The sequence below is a fragment of the Rhinopithecus roxellana genome, chromosome 20, assembly GCF_007565055.1.
Source record: "Rhinopithecus roxellana isolate Shanxi Qingling chromosome 20, ASM756505v1, whole genome shotgun sequence".
NCBI lineage: Eukaryota > Metazoa > Chordata > Mammalia > Primates > Cercopithecidae > Rhinopithecus > Rhinopithecus roxellana.
This window is the reverse complement of record NC_044568.1, coordinates 50990479-51007626: the sequence shown is the minus strand read 5'-3', so window position 1 is coordinate 51007626 and position 17148 is coordinate 50990479. Positions and strand designations below refer to the sequence as shown.

The following is a 17148-nucleotide window of genomic DNA, read 5'->3' as shown; positions in this document are numbered from 1 at the left end:
GTGCAGTAGCACAATCTCGGCCCACTGCAACCTCTGCCTCCCGGGTTCATGCCATTCTCCTGCCTCAGCCCGTGAGTAGCTGGGATTAAGGCATGCACCACCCACGCCTGGCTAATTTTTGTATTTTTAGTAGAGACGGGGTTTCACCATGTTGGTCAGGCTGGTCTTGAACTCCTGGCCTTGAACACCTCAGCCTCCCAAAGTGCTGGGATTACAGGCATGAGCCAACACACTCAACCTGTTTTTTTTTTTTTTTTAAGAGGCAGAGTCTTGTTCCGTCACCCACGCTGGAGTCCAGTGGTGTGATCACAGCTCACTGCAGACTTGAACTCCTGGGCTCAAATGATTTTCTGATTCTCCCACCTCAGCTGTGGGATAGCTGGGACTGCAGATGGGAACCACCACACCTGGCTAATTTTTAAATTTTTTGTAGAGATGTGTCTCCCTATGTTACTGAGGCTGGTCTCGTACTTTTGGGCTCAAGCTATCCTCTCACAATCTCCCAAAGTGCTGGGATTACAGGTGTGAGCTACTGCACCCAGCCTAATATATACTTACTTTTAAATAACTTTTATTATTATTTTTAATTGAAGTGAAATCTTGCCATGTTACCCAGACTGGTCACACAAACTTCTGGGCTCTGGCGATCCAACCACCTCAGCTTCCCAAAGTGCTGGGATTACAGGTGTAAGCCACCATGTCCAGCCCAGTCTAATGGTTTTATTTAAATCTGGGAACATATTTTGGCTCATGCTAGGTTCGAGATATATTTGTTTAGTAAGGCTTATTATTGGGAACTTCTCTTTTGATCTTTTTTTTTTGAGACAAGGTCTCACTTTGTCACTCAGGCTGGAGTGTCGTGGCATGGTAGTAGCCCACTAAAACCTCAACCTCCTGACCTTCTGTACTAAAGTAATCTTTCATGCCTCAGCCCCTGTGTAAGCTGGGACTACAGGTATGTGCTACCATACCTGGCTAATTTTTAAATTTTTTGCGGAGATGGGTCTCACTGTTTTGCGCAAGCTGGTCTTGAACTCCTCGCTTAAGCAATCTTTCTCCCTTGGCCCTCCCTAAGTGTAGGTTTGCAGGTATGAGCCACGGTGCCTGGCCTCTCTTTTGATCTTGAACATTGAGAACATTTAATTAAGATTTTGGGTTTTAGGCCGGGCGCGGTGGCTCAAGCCTGTAATCCCAGCACTTTGGGAGGCCGAGATGGGCGGATCACGAGGTCAGGAGATCGAGACCATCCTGGCTAACACGGTGAAACCCCGTCTCTACTAAAAATACAAAAACTAGCTGGGCGAGGTGGCGGGCGCCTGTAGTCCCAGCTACTCGGGAGCTGAGGCAGGAGAATGGCGTAAACCCGGGGAGGCGGAGCTTGCAGTGAGCTGAGATCCGGCCACTGCACTCCAGTCCGGGCGACAGAGCGAGACTCCGCCTCAAAAAAAAAAAAAAAAAAAAAAAAAAAAAAAAGATTTTGGGTTTTCATTATCTAATTTGAGGTGGATGTCAGTGTCTTATAACCTGTGCATGTAGGCTACATTAAACTTGAACCTGGGATGGGATAATAAAATACATTTTAGTTCTATTACAGTTTCCTAGTCAGTATACAACAGTCAAGAGATCAGGAGCTTTCTGCCTATTGGGAGAATATCTGTTCACCCAGTCGATTTTTTATTTATTTTATTTTATATATACAGAGTCTTGCTCTGTACCTGGGCTGGAGTGCAGTGGCTCGATCTCCACTCACTGCAACCTCCTCCACCCAGACTCAAGCAGTTCTCCTGCCTCAGCCTCCTGAGTAACTGGGATTGCAGGTGCACACCACCACAGCTGGCTAATTTTTGTGTTTTAGTAGAGATAGGGTTTCACCATGTTGACCAGGCTGGTCTCGAACTTCTGACCTCAAGTAATGTGCCCACCTCTGCCTCCCAAAGTGCTAGGATTACAGGCGTGAGCCACTGTGCCCGTCTACCTAATGGATATTTAAAAAATATTATGAAGCAGGCTGGGTGTGGTGACTCATGTCTGTAATCCCAGCACTTTGGGAGGCCGAGGCAGGAGGGTTGCTTGAGTCCAGTAGTTTGAGACCAGCCTGGGCAACATAGGGAGACCCTGTCTATAAAAAAAATTGTAAAACAAAGGATGTTTGTTTTGTAAGCTATAAAGGAGAAGAGGCCAAATGTTTTAAGCAGTTAATGGATTGTTTGTGGAGTAGAAATTCCTTGTATTGTGACCTTTGGCACATTGCTTCCATGCCTTGTTGTCTTTGTTTTCTTGTTTGAGTTACTTCTCTGCATCTCTTTATATTCCTGCCACTAACATCACCAAAACATGTGTTCTGTTTACTCTATTTCAGAGCTCCAGCATTGACTTCCCAGCAAGCCAGGGATTTGATTTTAATAAAGTTTTTCGCAATGGTAAGATTATGGATAACCTATCTTTAGAGCTTATAAACCTTCACAATGTCCTTGGGAAGTAAGTCTGGACTTGGTTGAGAATTATTATTTTGTGCCTGCTGAAACACAGTCTCAGAGTTCCAGCATACTTGTGTAGCCATGTGCAGCCTTAGAATTTTTAAAAACTTGCTTACTGTGATTTTTTTTTTTTTTTTTTGAGAAGGAGTCTTGCTGTGTCGCCCAGGCTGGAGTTCTGTGGCGTGATCTTGGCTCACTGCACGGTCCGCCTCCCAGGTTCACGCCATTCTCCTGCCTCAGGCTCCCGAGTAGCTGGGACTACAGGCACCCGCCACCACGCCTGGCTAATTTTTTGTATTTTTAGTAGAGACGGGGTTTCACCGTGTGAGCCAGGGTGGTCTCGATCTCCTGACCTTGTGATCCGCCCACCTTAGCCTCCAAAAATGCTATGATTACAAGTGTAAGCCACCACACCTGGCCTACTGTGATCTTTTAGGGGAAAAAAAAAAAATTCAGCCATGAGCTGAACAGAATAGATGCTACTTCATTTAACTCTGATAAGGCCCTTCAAACTCCTGTTTTTTATTTATTTTTTTTTTTTTGAGACGGAGTCTCGCTCTATTGCCCAGGCTGGAGTGCAGTGGCCGGATCTCAGCTCACTGCAAGCTCCACCTCCTGGGTTTACGCCATTCTCCTGCCTCAGCCTCCCGAGTAGCTGGGACTACAGGCGCCCGCCACCTCGCCTGGCTAGTTTTTTGTATTTTTTTTTAGTAGAGACGGGGTTTCACGGTGTTAGCCAGGATGGTCTCGATCTCCTGACCTTGTGATCCACCCGTCTCGGCCTCCCAAAGTGCTGGGATTACAGGCTTGAGCCACCGCGCCCGGCCCAAACTCCTGTTTTTATTGAGTGCAGTTTATTCTACCACTGGTGTGACATAGTGGCCTAACTCACCACCTGTGGGGAATGCTTCCTTGTTTTCTTTCAGTGTAACAAGAGGTGTGTACTTTACAAATGTACTGTATTCCAGTGATGCTGTAATGAAAACCCTCTTTGCCAGCTAGTGCATGTTTATTTTTATTTTTTATGTTTGTTTTTTGTAACACCTCTGCTGGCAAGAATTATTTTGAGACAGGGTCCCACTCTGTCGCCCAGGCTGAGTGCAGTGGTGCAATCATAGCTCAGGAGCCTTGACCTGATGGGCTCAAGTGATTCTCCCACCTCACCCTCCCGAGTTGCTGGGACTACAGCTTTGCGCCAGCATGCCTGGCTGATTTTCGTGTTTTTTGTAGAAATGGGATTTTGCCATGTTGCCCAGGCTGGTCCCAAACTGCTGTTCTCAAACAATCCACCTGCCTTGGCCTCCCAGCGTGCTGGGATTATAGGCGTGAGCCACCACACCCTGCCTACCTGTTGCTTTTTTAATAGTTGGAGACAGTTTCTTACTTTCTTATGAGAGAAGGAAAGTACGGAGACTGCACGATTGATAATAGCTAACTTGCTAGGGTGATGGCCTGGGGAGCACCTGAGGAAGGGACTGTGTCTCGTTCACTTCACATCCCCTTGCATAGCATGATTTCTTTTCTGTATCAGGGAGGTGACCACCAAATGTTTGATGCATAAATGGGTGCATGAGTACTGGACATCAGAGCGTTTGAGGTTGGTTTTCCTTCCTCTTCATTTGTTTCTCCAAAAGTGTTTGGGAAGACCGTGCTTTTTGCAGTGGTATTAAGTATGTACAAGGTCAATATTTTAATTTAATTATTTACAAAAATTTAATTTTTGTAAAAAAAAAAAAATGCTTTTTTTCCCCCATGGTGACTGTAGAATTAATGAATGAAAGAGGGAAGGAGGTTTATCCCAACAAGAATAACTGAACTTTTCTCAGAAAAAAGTACATGGGCTTCAAGTGAATTCTCCTCTTCTCAGCAGAACCTCTTTGCAAGGTGTTTAGTACCCATGCCATATTGGTGTTTTTTTTTTTTTTTTGAGACAGAATCTCACTTCCAGGCTAGAGTGCAGTGGTGTGATCTCGACTCACCACAGCCTCCGCTAACGGGTTCAAGCGATTCTCATACTGCAGCCTCCTGAGTAGCTGAGACCACAGGCACACGCTGCCACGCACACCTGATTTATGTATTTTTACTAGATACGGGGTTTCACTATGTTGGCCGGGCTGGTCTTGAACTCCTGACCTCACGTGATTCACTCGCTTTTGCCTCTTAAAGTGCTGGGATTACAGGCATGAGCCACCGGGCCTGGCCCATATTGTTTTTTAATTGCTTCATTGGTGCTGCATCTTAATTTTTGTTGATTTCAATCTTTGGAGGTAATGAAAAGAAACTTTTTTTGAGCCAAAAGTGCTTCACAGTGACTGAACCAGCAGAGCAATACAGTTTGGGTATTATAAAGAAATTTTTTTTTATTAGTCTCATACTTGACTCTGAAAGCCATTATAAAATAGAAGTTCCAAATGCATTTAGAGCATTGTATTGGACTAGTGGCAACATTTCTTGAAGGAACCACTTTATCCGGTACTCGTATGGATGCATAGTTCTAACTTTTTTTTTTTTTTCATAGAAGAAGAGAAACAGCCAGATTGGAATGTGCCTCCTTCTTCTGTTTTATAGTCATGCCCTGGAATATTTTAGTTACAATAGTTAGGACTTCCAGGTCATCCATACTACCAAGCCTCATCCCATGCTGTTGTTGATATGCTCTAAATCTGACTTACACCCTCATCTCTCTCCATTTGCAAGACTTTCCATTCAGGCTTTGTAAATGTCAGGCCCTTTCCTTACAGCCGTCTTCTCTCAAGTTCTTTGATTTCCTTGTCTGGAAGGAAACCAGGTGATTCCTCTTGTTAGTTTCCCCTTGTAGCCTTCTCCATCCCTGGTGGTTTTCCCTCTCACTCTTGTCTTCCTCTGGCCAGGCTGTGCTAGGTGTCCTCCTTGTTTCCCCATGCCACCTTTAGACACCTGAATTTTCTTTTTTTTTTTTTTTTTTTTTGAGACAGAGTTTTGCTCTTGTTGCCCAGGCTGGAGTGCAATGGTGCGATCTCGGCTCACCGCAACCTTTGCCTCCCGGGTTCAAGTGATTCTCCTGCCTCACCCTCCCAAGTAGCTGGGATTATAGGCATGTGCCACCATACCCGGCTAATTTTATATTTTTACTAGCGACAGTTTCTCCATGTTGGCCAGGCTGGTCTCCAACTCCCAACCTCAGATGATCCACCTGCCTTGGCCTCCCAAAATGCTGGGATTACAGGTGTGATCGCCACATCTGGCACCTGAATTTTCTTTTGTACAGGAGCCACCATTCTCAGGCTGTCACTAGCTCTGCAGCCCCTCTGTGCTGACTCCTGTAGGCGCAGCGCGCATCATAGCCTTGGCTTTGGTGTGTTATCATTCTCTCCACTCCTGCCCTTCTCTGGGTGACTTTAGTATCCTCAAGGATAACCAGCAAATGCTCTGGTCTGTTTCTTGACCAGGTGGTCAGCAGTCTTTCTTTCTGTCTGTCTTTAGTCCTCTATACCAGTGGCAGGGTCATGGACCTTAGGGTCAAAAACTGCACCTCTCATTTACTATCTTTTTTTTTTCTTTCTTTCTTGAGACAGAGTGTTGCTTTGTCACCAGGCTGGAGTGCACTGGCACATTCATGGCTCACTGCAACCTTGATCCCCTGGCCCAAGTGATTCTCTTAACTTCAGCCTTCCGTGTAGCTGGAACCGTAGGCGCACATCATCATGCCCAGCTAATTTTGACGTTTTTTTATAGAGACAGGTTCTCACTATGTTGTCCTGGCTGGTCTCAAACTCCTGGGTTCAAGCAGTATTCCTGCCGCCACCCCCTAAAGCTCTGGGATTATAGGAATGAGCTGTTGTGCATGGCCTCATTTATTGTTTTTAGTGTTTTTAATGTATGTTTCTTTGAGAGTACTACTTCTTGTGCTTCTAATTCACTTGCTCTGGTACCTATTTCAGCAGTCTGTTGACTTACATTGCTTTTTCACTATCTATTGCCTTCCCTGCTTCTCCTTTGTGTGTATTGTTCTCCGTGTATCATGCCAGGAGGCACATGATGTCATTTGTCCTGTTACTGGTAATGTTAACTTGGACCACTTTTTTTGCCAGTTAGTTTTAGCATCCATTGATAATTCTTCCTTTAAGCAATTATCGTTGACAGATGGTGGTTTTGTGCATTCATTGTTCTTTCTACAAATTCCTTAGTGTCCCGTGGCTTTGTTGTTATTGTTGTTTTGAGACAGTCTCACCCTGTTGCCCAGGCTGGAGTGCAGTGGTGTGATCTTGGCTCACTTGCAACCACCACCTCCCAGATTCACATGATTCTCCCACCTCAGCCTCCTGAGTACCTGGGACTACAGGCGCATGCCATCATGCGTGGCAAATTTTTGTACTTTTTGATAGAGAGGGCGTTTTACCATATTGAACAGGCTGATCTTAAACTCTTGATCTTAAGTGATCCGCCCTCCTCAGCCTCCTGAAGTGCTGGGATTATAGGCATGAGCCAGGCTCCCGGCCTCCCATGATGTTTTTTTTTTTTTTTTTTCTGGGAGACGGAGTTTCGCTCTTGTCGCCCAGGCTGGAGTGGAATGACGCAATCTCGGCTCACCGCAACCTCCGCCTCCTGGGTTCAAGCGATTCTCCTACCTCAGCCTCACGAGTACCTGGGATGACAGGCATGTGCCACCATGCCTGGCTAATTTTGTATTTTTAGTAGACACAGGGTTTCTCCATGTTGGTCAGGCTGGTCTTGAACTCCCGACCTCAGGTGATCTGCCTGCCTCAGCCTCCCATAGTGCTGGGCTTACAGACATGAGCAACTGCACCTGGTCCCCATGGCTTTTAATACCACCCATATCCCAGTGATAACTACATTTATATTTCGACACCTTTCTCTTGAGCTATAGGCTTGTAACTGCAAGTTTTAATTTGCGTATACCCTTAGATGATTTGATATGTCCGTGGCCGGGCGCAGTGGCTCATGCCTGTAATCCCAGCACTTTGAGAGGCTGAGATGGGCATATCACCTGAGGTCAGGAGTTCAAGACCAGCCTGGCTAACATGGTGAACCCTTGTCTCTACTAAAAATACAAAAATTAGCTGGCTGTGGTGGTGGGTGCCTGTAGTCCCATCAACTTGGGAGGATGAGACAGGAGAATTGCTTGAACCTGAGAGGTGGAGGTTGCAGTGAGCCGAGATTGTGCCATTGCATTCCAGGCTGGGTGACAGAGCAAGACTTCATCCTAAAAAAAAAAGAAAAAAAATAGTATGTCCAAAAGGTAGCTTCTGATTTTCACTCCTTGGACCCCAATACCTATTTTTCTCCTCTTTGTCTTCACATCAGTTAGTGGCCCTACCATCTTCCCAATTGCTTGAACCAAAGAGCAAGGTTTTGTTTTTGTTTTTTTTTTTTTGAGATGGAGTCTCGCTCAGTCACCAGGCTGACGTGCGGTGGCACTATCTCGGCTCACTGCAACCTCTGCCTCCTGGGTTCAAGCGATTCTTTTGCCTCAGCCTCCCAAATAGCTGGGACTACAGGCACGCGCCACCATGCCTAGCTAATTTTTGTATTTTTAGTAGAGATGGTGTTTCACCATGTTGGCCTGGATTTTCTTTGTCTCTTGATCTCGTGATGCACCCACCCAGGCCTCCCAAAGTGGTTGGATTACAGGCATGAGCCACTGCACCCAGCTGCAAGGTGTTTTTCCTGATTTTGCCTTTCCCTTTATCCTTCATCTCCAGGATATCAGTAAATGTTACCTCTTATGTCTAGAAAATCACTGTCTCCATCTACCCTGCCATCTCTGTAGTCAACGCCAGGGTTACAAACGACAGCCCACTGCTTGCTCCGTGTTTTGTAAATAAGATTTGTTGGACTACAGCTATCCCCGTACATGTACATTCTGTGTATGGCTGCTTTTGTGCCACAACAGCAGGGCTGAGTATTGCAACAGAGACCCCCATGGCCCACAAGCCTAAAACATTTACCATCAAGCCTTTTAAGAAAAAGTTTGCTGGCCGGGCGTGGTGGCGGTGACTCCCGCCTGTAATCCCAGCACTTTGGGAGGCTGAGGTGGGCGGTGAGGTCAGGAGTTCGAAACCAGCCTGGCCAACATGGCGAAACTCTGTCTCTACTGAAAATACAACAATTAGCCTGGTGTGATGGCGCACTCTTGTAATCCCAGCTACTCCGGAGGCTGAGACAGAAGAATTGCTTGAACCCGGGAGGCAGAGGTTGCAGTGAGCTCAGATTGTGCCCTTGCTCACCAGCCTGGGTGACAGAGTAAGACTTTGTCTTAAAACAAAACAAAGAAAAAATTTGCTGACCTCTGATCCAGCTCTTGTCTCTTGCCTGGATAATTACTCCTAACTTGTTTCCCAACTTCCACTCTCAGAGTAGTTGTCATGGCCTTTTAAGCATTATGCAGGTAAGGTAATTATCTTGCTTAAAATCTTCTAATGTTGTCCAGTCACTGTTAGAATAATGTGCATTTATTTATTTATTTATTTTTTTGAGATGGAGTCTGGCTCTGTTGCCCGGGCTGGAGTGCAGTGGCCGGATCTCAGCTCACTGCAAGCTCTGCCTTCCGGGTTTACGCCATTCTTCTGCCTCAGCCTCCTGAGTAGCTGGGACTACAGGTGCCCACCACCTTGCCCGGCTAGTTTTTTGTATTTTTTTAGTAGAGACGGGGTTTCACCATGTTAGCCAGGATGGTCTCGATCTCCTGACCTAGTGATCCGCCCATCTCGGCCTCCCAAAGTGCTGGGATTACAGGCGTGAGCCACCGCGCCCGGCCATAATGTGCATTTCTTACCCTGGCCTGTGAGGGCCTGCAGAATCTTGCTCCATACTCCAATCTGATGCTGTACCATTCCATTTTTGCTCATGACGTCTGGCTACACCAGCTCCTTGCTGCTCCTGGAACAGTCCTAGCCATTGCCATCTTCTGAGTATTCATACTTGTTTCCCCTACTGGAAGGATTCTTCCCCTAGCTCCTTTCATATCCGAATTATTCTCATCCTTTGGGTTTTCCCTTACTTTCCTGATTATCTTGTCAGAAGTAGTTCCCTTTACTACAGAGAAGGATGCATCAGCTTGTCACTGTTCATTCCCCAGTGCCTAATATAATGCTTTGGCAAAGCGTAAGTGCCAGATAAATATTTCTTGAAAGAAGATTGAATGAATGGATGAATGATAAACACATTTCAAAATCACTTGCCTTTCTATTCATTTTTTGAGATGTAGTTAAATATGGTAAATCTTTCCTGAGTAATTCAGACTCTTTGGTTTGTTAAACAAATTTTATGTTAGACAGTTACTTCTGCTAATGTGTTCTTTTTAAAATCATGCTTAGGAATTCCATATTTAAATCAGGAAGAAGAAAGACAGTTAAGAGAGCAGTATGATGAAAAACGTTCACAGGCGAATGGTGCAGGAGCTCTGTCCTACGTATCTCCTAACACTTCAAAATGTCCTGTCACGATTCCTGAGGATCAAAAGAAATTTATTGACCAAGTGGTGTAAGTTCCTAAACTAAAACTAAACGTGCATTGTGTGCTGTATATTGGGGCATGACAGGCATGTATATCTCAAACCTGTACTTTGCAAACATAGTACACACACAGGTGTGATGTTGTGAATAGCAGGATGTAATTGTGGCATATTAAAAAAAAAATTTTTTTTTTTTTTTTTGAGACAATCTTGCTCTGTTGCCCAGGCTAGAGTGCAATGGTGCAATCCTGGCTTACTGCAACCTCTGCCTCCCACGTTCAAACAATTCTTGTGCCTCAGCCTCCCGAGTAGCTGGGATTATAGGCGTGTGCCACCACACCCAGCTAATTTTTATATTTTTAGTAGAGCCGAGGTTTTGCCATGTTGGCCACGCTGGTCTTGAACTCCTGGCCTCAAGTGATCCGCCCGCCTCAGCCTCCCAAAGTGCTGGGATTATAGGCATGAGCCAGCATGCCTAGCCAGCATATTCAAATTTGTGCAACAGCAACAAATTGTAAATAGAGTTCCATGTATTGTACTCGGACTTGCTACGTTACTAGGCACGAGATTTCTGTACGTGGGCAGACCTGTGTGGACTTTTTTTTTTAATTAAATAGAGATGGATCTCACTGTGTTTCCCAGGCTGGTGTCAAACTCCTGAGCTCAAGGGATCTTCCTGCCTCGGCCTCCTGGAGTGTTGGGATTATAGGCCTGAGCCATTGCCTGGCCCCTTTTCTTGTTTTTTAAATACTAATCAACTGACTTCTAAAACTTGCATGGACTCAATACCTGACAGCCACTGTCCGATATCCTTGAAGGCAGAGTAGTGGATCAGGCTTATCCAGTTGGCAGCATGTCCATGTTCTCTTTGCTTGCAGTAAAGGTGCTAACAAGCAGATGGGATCTTGGACAAGTGTCTGGTCTTGCTTAGCTTAGTTGTTGGTGTAACCATTTTACTGGGAAAGTCAAAAATTAAATCACTTGTACTGACGAGTCCTTGAGAAGTTGTCACTAATTAATAACAACAGTAACCCTCTTCCCCCCAAAATATGCCAAATAAAGCTTTCTTAAAAAATTTTATTTATTTTTTGAAACAGGTTCTCGCTCTGTTGCCAAGGCTGGAGTGCAGTGGTGTGATCATGGCTCACTGCAGCCTCAACTTCCCAGGCTCAGGCGATTGTCCCACCTCAGCTTCTGGAGTAGCTGGGACCACAGTTACACTGCACCATGCCCAGCGAATTTTTAAAATTTATTTTTTGTAGTGAGGGGCTCTCAGTATATTGCCCAGGCTGGTCTCGAACTCCTGGGCTCAAGTGATCCCCCCAACCTCGACCTCCCAGAGTGCTATTCTATGCCTAGGTCAAAATAAAGCATTTTTAAAAAAGTCTTTGAGCTAAAAGTTATAGGGTAATTTGGTAGAATTACATTGTCACACATTCTTATATTTAGAATGTTTTTGGTTGTGATTATTTTCTTGGTTGATGACTTAATTCCTTAAAGGTACTGATGGTCATGGTCTATTCTAATTCTTCAGAGAGAAAACAGAAGATTTATTACAAAGTGAAGAAAACAAGAACTTGAATTTAGAGCCATGTACCGGGTTAGTTGTCCTGAACATTTCTGCATGTTCTTTTTTCGGAAAGGTAGATGATTTGTGTCATTTGATGCATTTAGTCTTTTAAAAACACCTTTATAAAGGGTCTTTTTATTATTAGTATGTTCTCAAGAATTAAGCACTAACTTTAGCGTTACACAGTGGGGATAACTGTGTATACTGAGACACTGATGCTTTGTCCTGTACCTGGAGCGGAGAACACTGTTGTGCAACCTTGACTTTCAGTTATGCCCAAGAGTGGCATAATTACTTTGGCCTTGAGGAGTGCTTAGTACATGAAGGCTTCAGAAGAAAGAATTCACTTTCAGGCTACTTCTACCCTTTTAATTTCTCTCTGCATTTAAAAAACATTAGCATTTCAAAGAGTCAGTAACGTGACTGTCTTTTTTTCCTTTTACTTTGTGAGGAGCTTCACAAAAGTATTTTAATGCATCTGTCTACTTTAAAACTCTCTTTATGCAGCTGCAGGAAGCAATATTTTGATTAGACAAGAACTTCTACCTCTTCAATAAAAGCAGTATAATATTAAAGAAAATTTTAGAAGACAAGTGATGAGGAATTCCCCCCATGTCAACTAACCTGCCTATTTTTGTTTGCAAATTACCTGTCAGTTCTAATGAAGTCTCTTTTTAAAGTGAAATCCTTCTCAACAAATGCTTGATCAGTTCGGATTTACTTCTAATGAGCCAAAATCGATACCTTTTCTTTTGTTTTTATAGGTTCCAAAGAAAACTAATTTATCAGACTTTGAGCTGGAAGTAAGTATTTATATTGTATACAGGAGCTCTGTGGGGGACCCAGGATTTAAAGACGAAATATAATCTCTTAGCTCTCATTTCCTTTTTGAAATTCTGCGGTTCTCAGTGATTTGACCCCACCAAGTTCCCCTGCTTTCTTAAGTTGAATACTCACTTAATTTTCTTTTGTTATTGTTTTTTAACAGATGCTTTAAGGCTTCTTAAAATAATTATCACTTTGGTGCATCCATTAAGCTATGGATTGGTAGTGTTTTTGTCCTTTGGGGGTATACAATGAATATTTGGTTTTCAGACCTAGGAAATACTCAGATGAATGCTTTTGGTAAAGCAAGAGTTCTTAACTTAGGGTAAGACTATGGATGGGTTTCAGGAGGTCTGTGAATCCCCTGAAATAACATCCAGACGTTTGTGTGTGTATTTTTCCAAGGATGTTTCCCTTGGTTTCCTTGTGTTTGCAGGTGGGTCTTCAATTCAGAAATTGAACATTGACATAGACAGGTGGACATTTCCATTTGACTTTGGGGACCTTGTTCTTCCATTGGAATCTACTGGTGACATGTATACTGGGAATATACTTTGAACACAATAGGAAAGGGCTGTTTAGTTTGCCCATGCCCACACTCCCTTCCTGTCATGTCGTCCTTGCAGCCTACTGCAGCTGCATTCCACATCCTTCTCCTTGTTGGCTGATGCAAACTGTTAATACCATGCAAAACTACAGCAGAGTTGGCCGTCTAAAACCTCCTCTTTATATGCCCCGTGCAATCTAAAAAGACTTTCAGGTCGGGCGTGGTGGCTCACTCCTATAATCCTAGCACTTTGGGAGGCCGAGGTGGGCAGATCACCTGAAGTCAGGAGTTCAAGACCAGCCTGGCCAACATGGTGAAACCCCATCTGTACTAAAAATACAAAATTTAGCTGGGCATGGTGGCACATGCCTGTAATCCCAGCTATTTGGGAGGCAAAGGCAGGAGAATCACTTGAACCTGGAAGGCAGAGGTTGCAGTGAGCCAAGATTGTGGCTCGGTTCTTCAGCCTAGGTGGCAGAGCAAGACTCCATCTCAAAAAATAAATAAATAAATAAAATAAAATAAGACTTTCACAATTTCAGTTAGGAAACATTTTTGTATTTGGAAGAAAGATTTGACTCTGTGGTAATGAGTTGACTGTATTTTGAGATGTAGGACATTTTAGAAAATGCCTAAGTCCTGGCCGGGCGCAGTGGCTCACCCCTGTAATCCCAACACTTTGGGAGGCCAAGGCGGGCGGATCACAAAGTCAGGAGATTGAGACCACCCTGACTAACACAGTGAAATCCTGTCTCTACTAAAAATGCAAAAGATTAGCGGGGCGTGGTGGCGCGCGCCTGTAGTCCTAGCTACTCTGGAGGCTGAGGCAGAAGAATGGTGTGAACCCAGGAGGCGGAGCTTGCAGTGAGCAGAGATTGCGCCACTGCACTCCAGCCTGGGCGACAGAGCAAGACTCTATCTCAAAAAAAAAAAAAGAAAGAAAGAAAATGCCTAAGTCCTAAAAAAATTAATTTGAAAGTCAAATCCATGTTTATGTGTTTAAGAGCAAGGGTAAGGAAACATTTAGCAGCTGAAACGTTATAAAATAAATGTGCTATAAAGTCTTCATTGTAGTGATAATTCTTTCATTATTAATAAAACTTACGTTACTTAATTTATAGCTGGATAGTTGCTTATAAAATACTTTGGGATTTAGCTGTCATTGACTCATCTACTGATAACATGTTTTTCTTTTCTTTAGGTATCCGAAAGGCATTCATGTTGAGACTTTAGAAACTGAAAAGGTAACCCCAAGAATTACCTAGCGCTAACATTAAACACATTCATTGTTACACTGATACGGGTTTCGTTTTTTTTTTTTTTCTCAGGATTTTGCTCTGATTGCCCAGGCTGGAGTGCAGTGGGGCTATCACGGCTCACTGCAGCCTTGACTTCCTGGGTTCAGGTGATTCTCCTATGTCAGCCTTCCAAACTGGGACTTCAGGCTCGTGCCACCTTGCCTGGCTAATTTTTTATATTTTTAGTAGAGACAGCGTTTCGCCCTGTTATCCAGGCTGGTCTTGAACTCCTGGGCTCAAACAATTTGCTCACCTCGGCCTCACAGAGTGAGCCACAGCAGTGACCTGAGCCACTGCTCGCAATCTCTAGTGTGCTGAAAGTCAGAATTTGTACCTTGTCTATGCTTGCTATGAGCTGGGTAACCTAGGGTAAGTCATTTGACCTCTTTAAGTCTCATTTTCCTCTTCTGTACATTGGGGCTGAGCATGGTAACAGTGATCTATACTTTCTCATAGCCTTTTTATGCTGATACTGTGGGTAAGTGGAAGTGATGCTTTGTAAACTTGAAAGTATACAAATGTTAGTTTGTATTCTTACTGTGGCAGAAAGCTATAATGGTACATGTGAAGAAATGGCTTCATGTTGCGTGGGCAGATAAAACTAAATTTTAGAATCCTGGTCGTAAGCATAGCTATTGTCTTGGGTACGCAGGGTACACTGATAGAATTGTGATGGATAGTGGGTGGCTAGTGGTGGGTTCCTTCTGCAGTGTTTGAATGTTATAATTGTTGTTGCTCTTAAGTCAGGTATAAAATTAGAGATTAAATACAGTAGAAAAATAATCTTGGTAGATGGTTTATCTTTAGTGGACACAAAATATATATGGGAAAGAAAGCACTAGTTACCGGACACGTTGGCAGAAAATCCAGGGTTTTTTCTTACGTTAATACAACATATATATGTAAGTTTTGTTAATGTTAATACAACATAAGCATTTTACTTTAAAACTCTTCAGAAATCGATGTTCAAATGCAACATAACTTTTTTAGTATTTGTCATAGGAAATGTCTTATTCTCACAGTCTGTTGATATTTTTAACTGATGTCTGTTGGGTTGAATTAGTAAACTGTAGGAAAATGTCATGGAAACACAGAGACAAAATTTGGTTTGTAATGCATCAGCTCAACTTATGTTGGCATTTCAAAGTGTTTTCTGTTATATTTGGCTCATGAAAGACTGCAGTGACTGGGCATGGTGGCTCAGGCTTGTAATCCCAGCACTTTGGGAGGCTGAGATGAGCAGGTCATTTGGGCCCAGGAGTTTGAGACCAGCCTGGACTCATGGTGAAACTCCGTCTCTACTAAAAATATAAAAAGGAATTAGCCAGGCATAGTGGTACATTCCTGTAGTCCCAGCTCCTCAGAAGGCTGAGGTGGGAGGATCACCTGAGTCCAGGAATTTGAGGCTGCAGTGAGCTGTGATCATGCTGCTGCACTCCAGCGTGAGCGATGGAAGTGATTACCTGTCACACATACAAAAAGAAGTGTGTAGTTACAAAAATTATAACTTCTGGCTGGGCATGGTGGCTCATGCCTGTAATCTCTGCACTTTGGGAGGCCAAGGTGGGCAGATCACTTGAGGTCAGGAGTTTGAGACCAGCCTGGGCAACATGGCGAAACTCTGTCTCTACTAAAAATACAAAAATTAGCTGGGCATATTGGTGCGCACCTGTAATCTTGGCTACTCTGGAGGCTGAGGCAGGAGAATCGCTTGAAGCTAGGAGGTAGAGGCTGCAGTGAGCTGAGGTTGTGCCACTGCACTCCAGCCTGGGTGACAGAATGAGACTGTCTCAAAAAAAAAAAAAAAAAAAAATTATAATGGCAGCAGAAATCTGAATTTTTTGAATTAAGTTGCCTCTAGAAAATTGTATATCTGTGGCCGGGTGCGTGACTCACACCTGTAATCCCAGCGCTTTGGGAGGCTAAGGCGAGTGGATCACCTGAGGTCGAGAGTTTGAGACCAGCCTGACCAACATGGAGAAACTGTCTCTACTAAAAATACAAAAAGTAGCCGGGTGTGGTGGCACACACCTGTAATCCCAGCTACTCGGGAGGCTGAGGTAGGAGAATCGCTTGAACCCAGGAGGTGGAGGTTGCAGTGAGCCGAGATCGTGCCATTGCACTCCAGCCTGAGCAACAAGAGCGAAACTCCGTTGCAAAAAAGAAAAGAAAATTGTGTATCTGCTTTATGTCTTTTAGAAGGAGCGATACATAGTTATCAGCAAAGTAGATGAAGAAGAACGCAAAAGAAGAGAGCAGCAGAAACATGCCAAAGAACAGGTAATTGGGCTATGTTAGTTCTTGGGGGGTGAGAAATGGCAACATAAATATTGATTTATTCCTGTCTAGTTCAGATCATATGTTGGATTCAATTTAATGAATAATTTTCTTTCATAGAACAATTGAATTGGCAGAAAAACCTGGACTAGAATAAGGAGAAGTTAGGTTTAAGCATGAGACGTAGCCAGCAAAGTGAGTCTGACGTCACTGTTGACCACTGTCTACTTAAACCAGTCCTGAAGAAAGTATTCTTGATTCTCATTTAGCTTGTGTGTCACTGCCCTTTAATACTGCCACGTCTAACTTCATGTATAGTTACTAGTTTTCCTTAAACCCAGTTCAGAGCACATGATCTGACAGACGAGGATGACATGCTTAGGTTGTGCCATTGGAACATCATCCTGCTTGCTATGTGAAGAGTGAATGGTTTTGAGTGAGTAAGACTGGAGGCAGGAGACCAGTTCAGCTGTGGAATAACCTAGCTAGGAGATGTTGGTGACCTGGCGTAGGATAGTAAGTAGCAGTGTAGATGGAATCTGGAGATATTTGGAAGGTAGAAGCCATGGAATTTATGACTGGATGTGGGTGGTGGAGGAGGAAGGGGGAAGGAGGAAAATGCTTATGCCAGACATTTGCACAATGGGGGTAGATTGCATTCCGTTCACTTGGAGGAGTTGGCTGGAGTGACATTGGTCGGG

At 43.9% G+C, this 17148-nt stretch overlaps 1 protein-coding gene across 5 annotated transcripts in view; it reads left to right on the top strand.

Annotated features, from left to right (window-relative positions):
• Positions 1-2355: 2355 nt before the first annotated feature.
• LOC115895199 (poly(A)-specific ribonuclease PARN-like) overlaps positions 2356-17148 on the top strand; it is a 32362-nt gene continuing 17569 nt past the window's right edge. For 3 of the 5 annotated variants that reach the window (XM_030924500.1, XM_030924502.1, XM_030924499.1), the window contains exons 1-6: positions 2356-2420; positions 9814-9959; positions 11465-11530; positions 12265-12303; positions 14074-14116; positions 16370-16450. In XM_030924500.1, the coding sequence (XP_030780360.1) occupies positions 2418-2420; positions 9814-9959; positions 11465-11530; positions 12265-12303; positions 14074-14116; positions 16370-16450 (378 nt within the window). In that variant the 5' untranslated portion in view covers positions 2356-2417. The remainder of the gene's footprint in view (positions 2421-9813; positions 9960-11464; positions 11531-12264; positions 12304-14073; positions 14117-16369; positions 16451-17148) is intronic. The other 2 variants (XM_030924501.1, XM_030924504.1) reach the window with 2 other exon arrangements.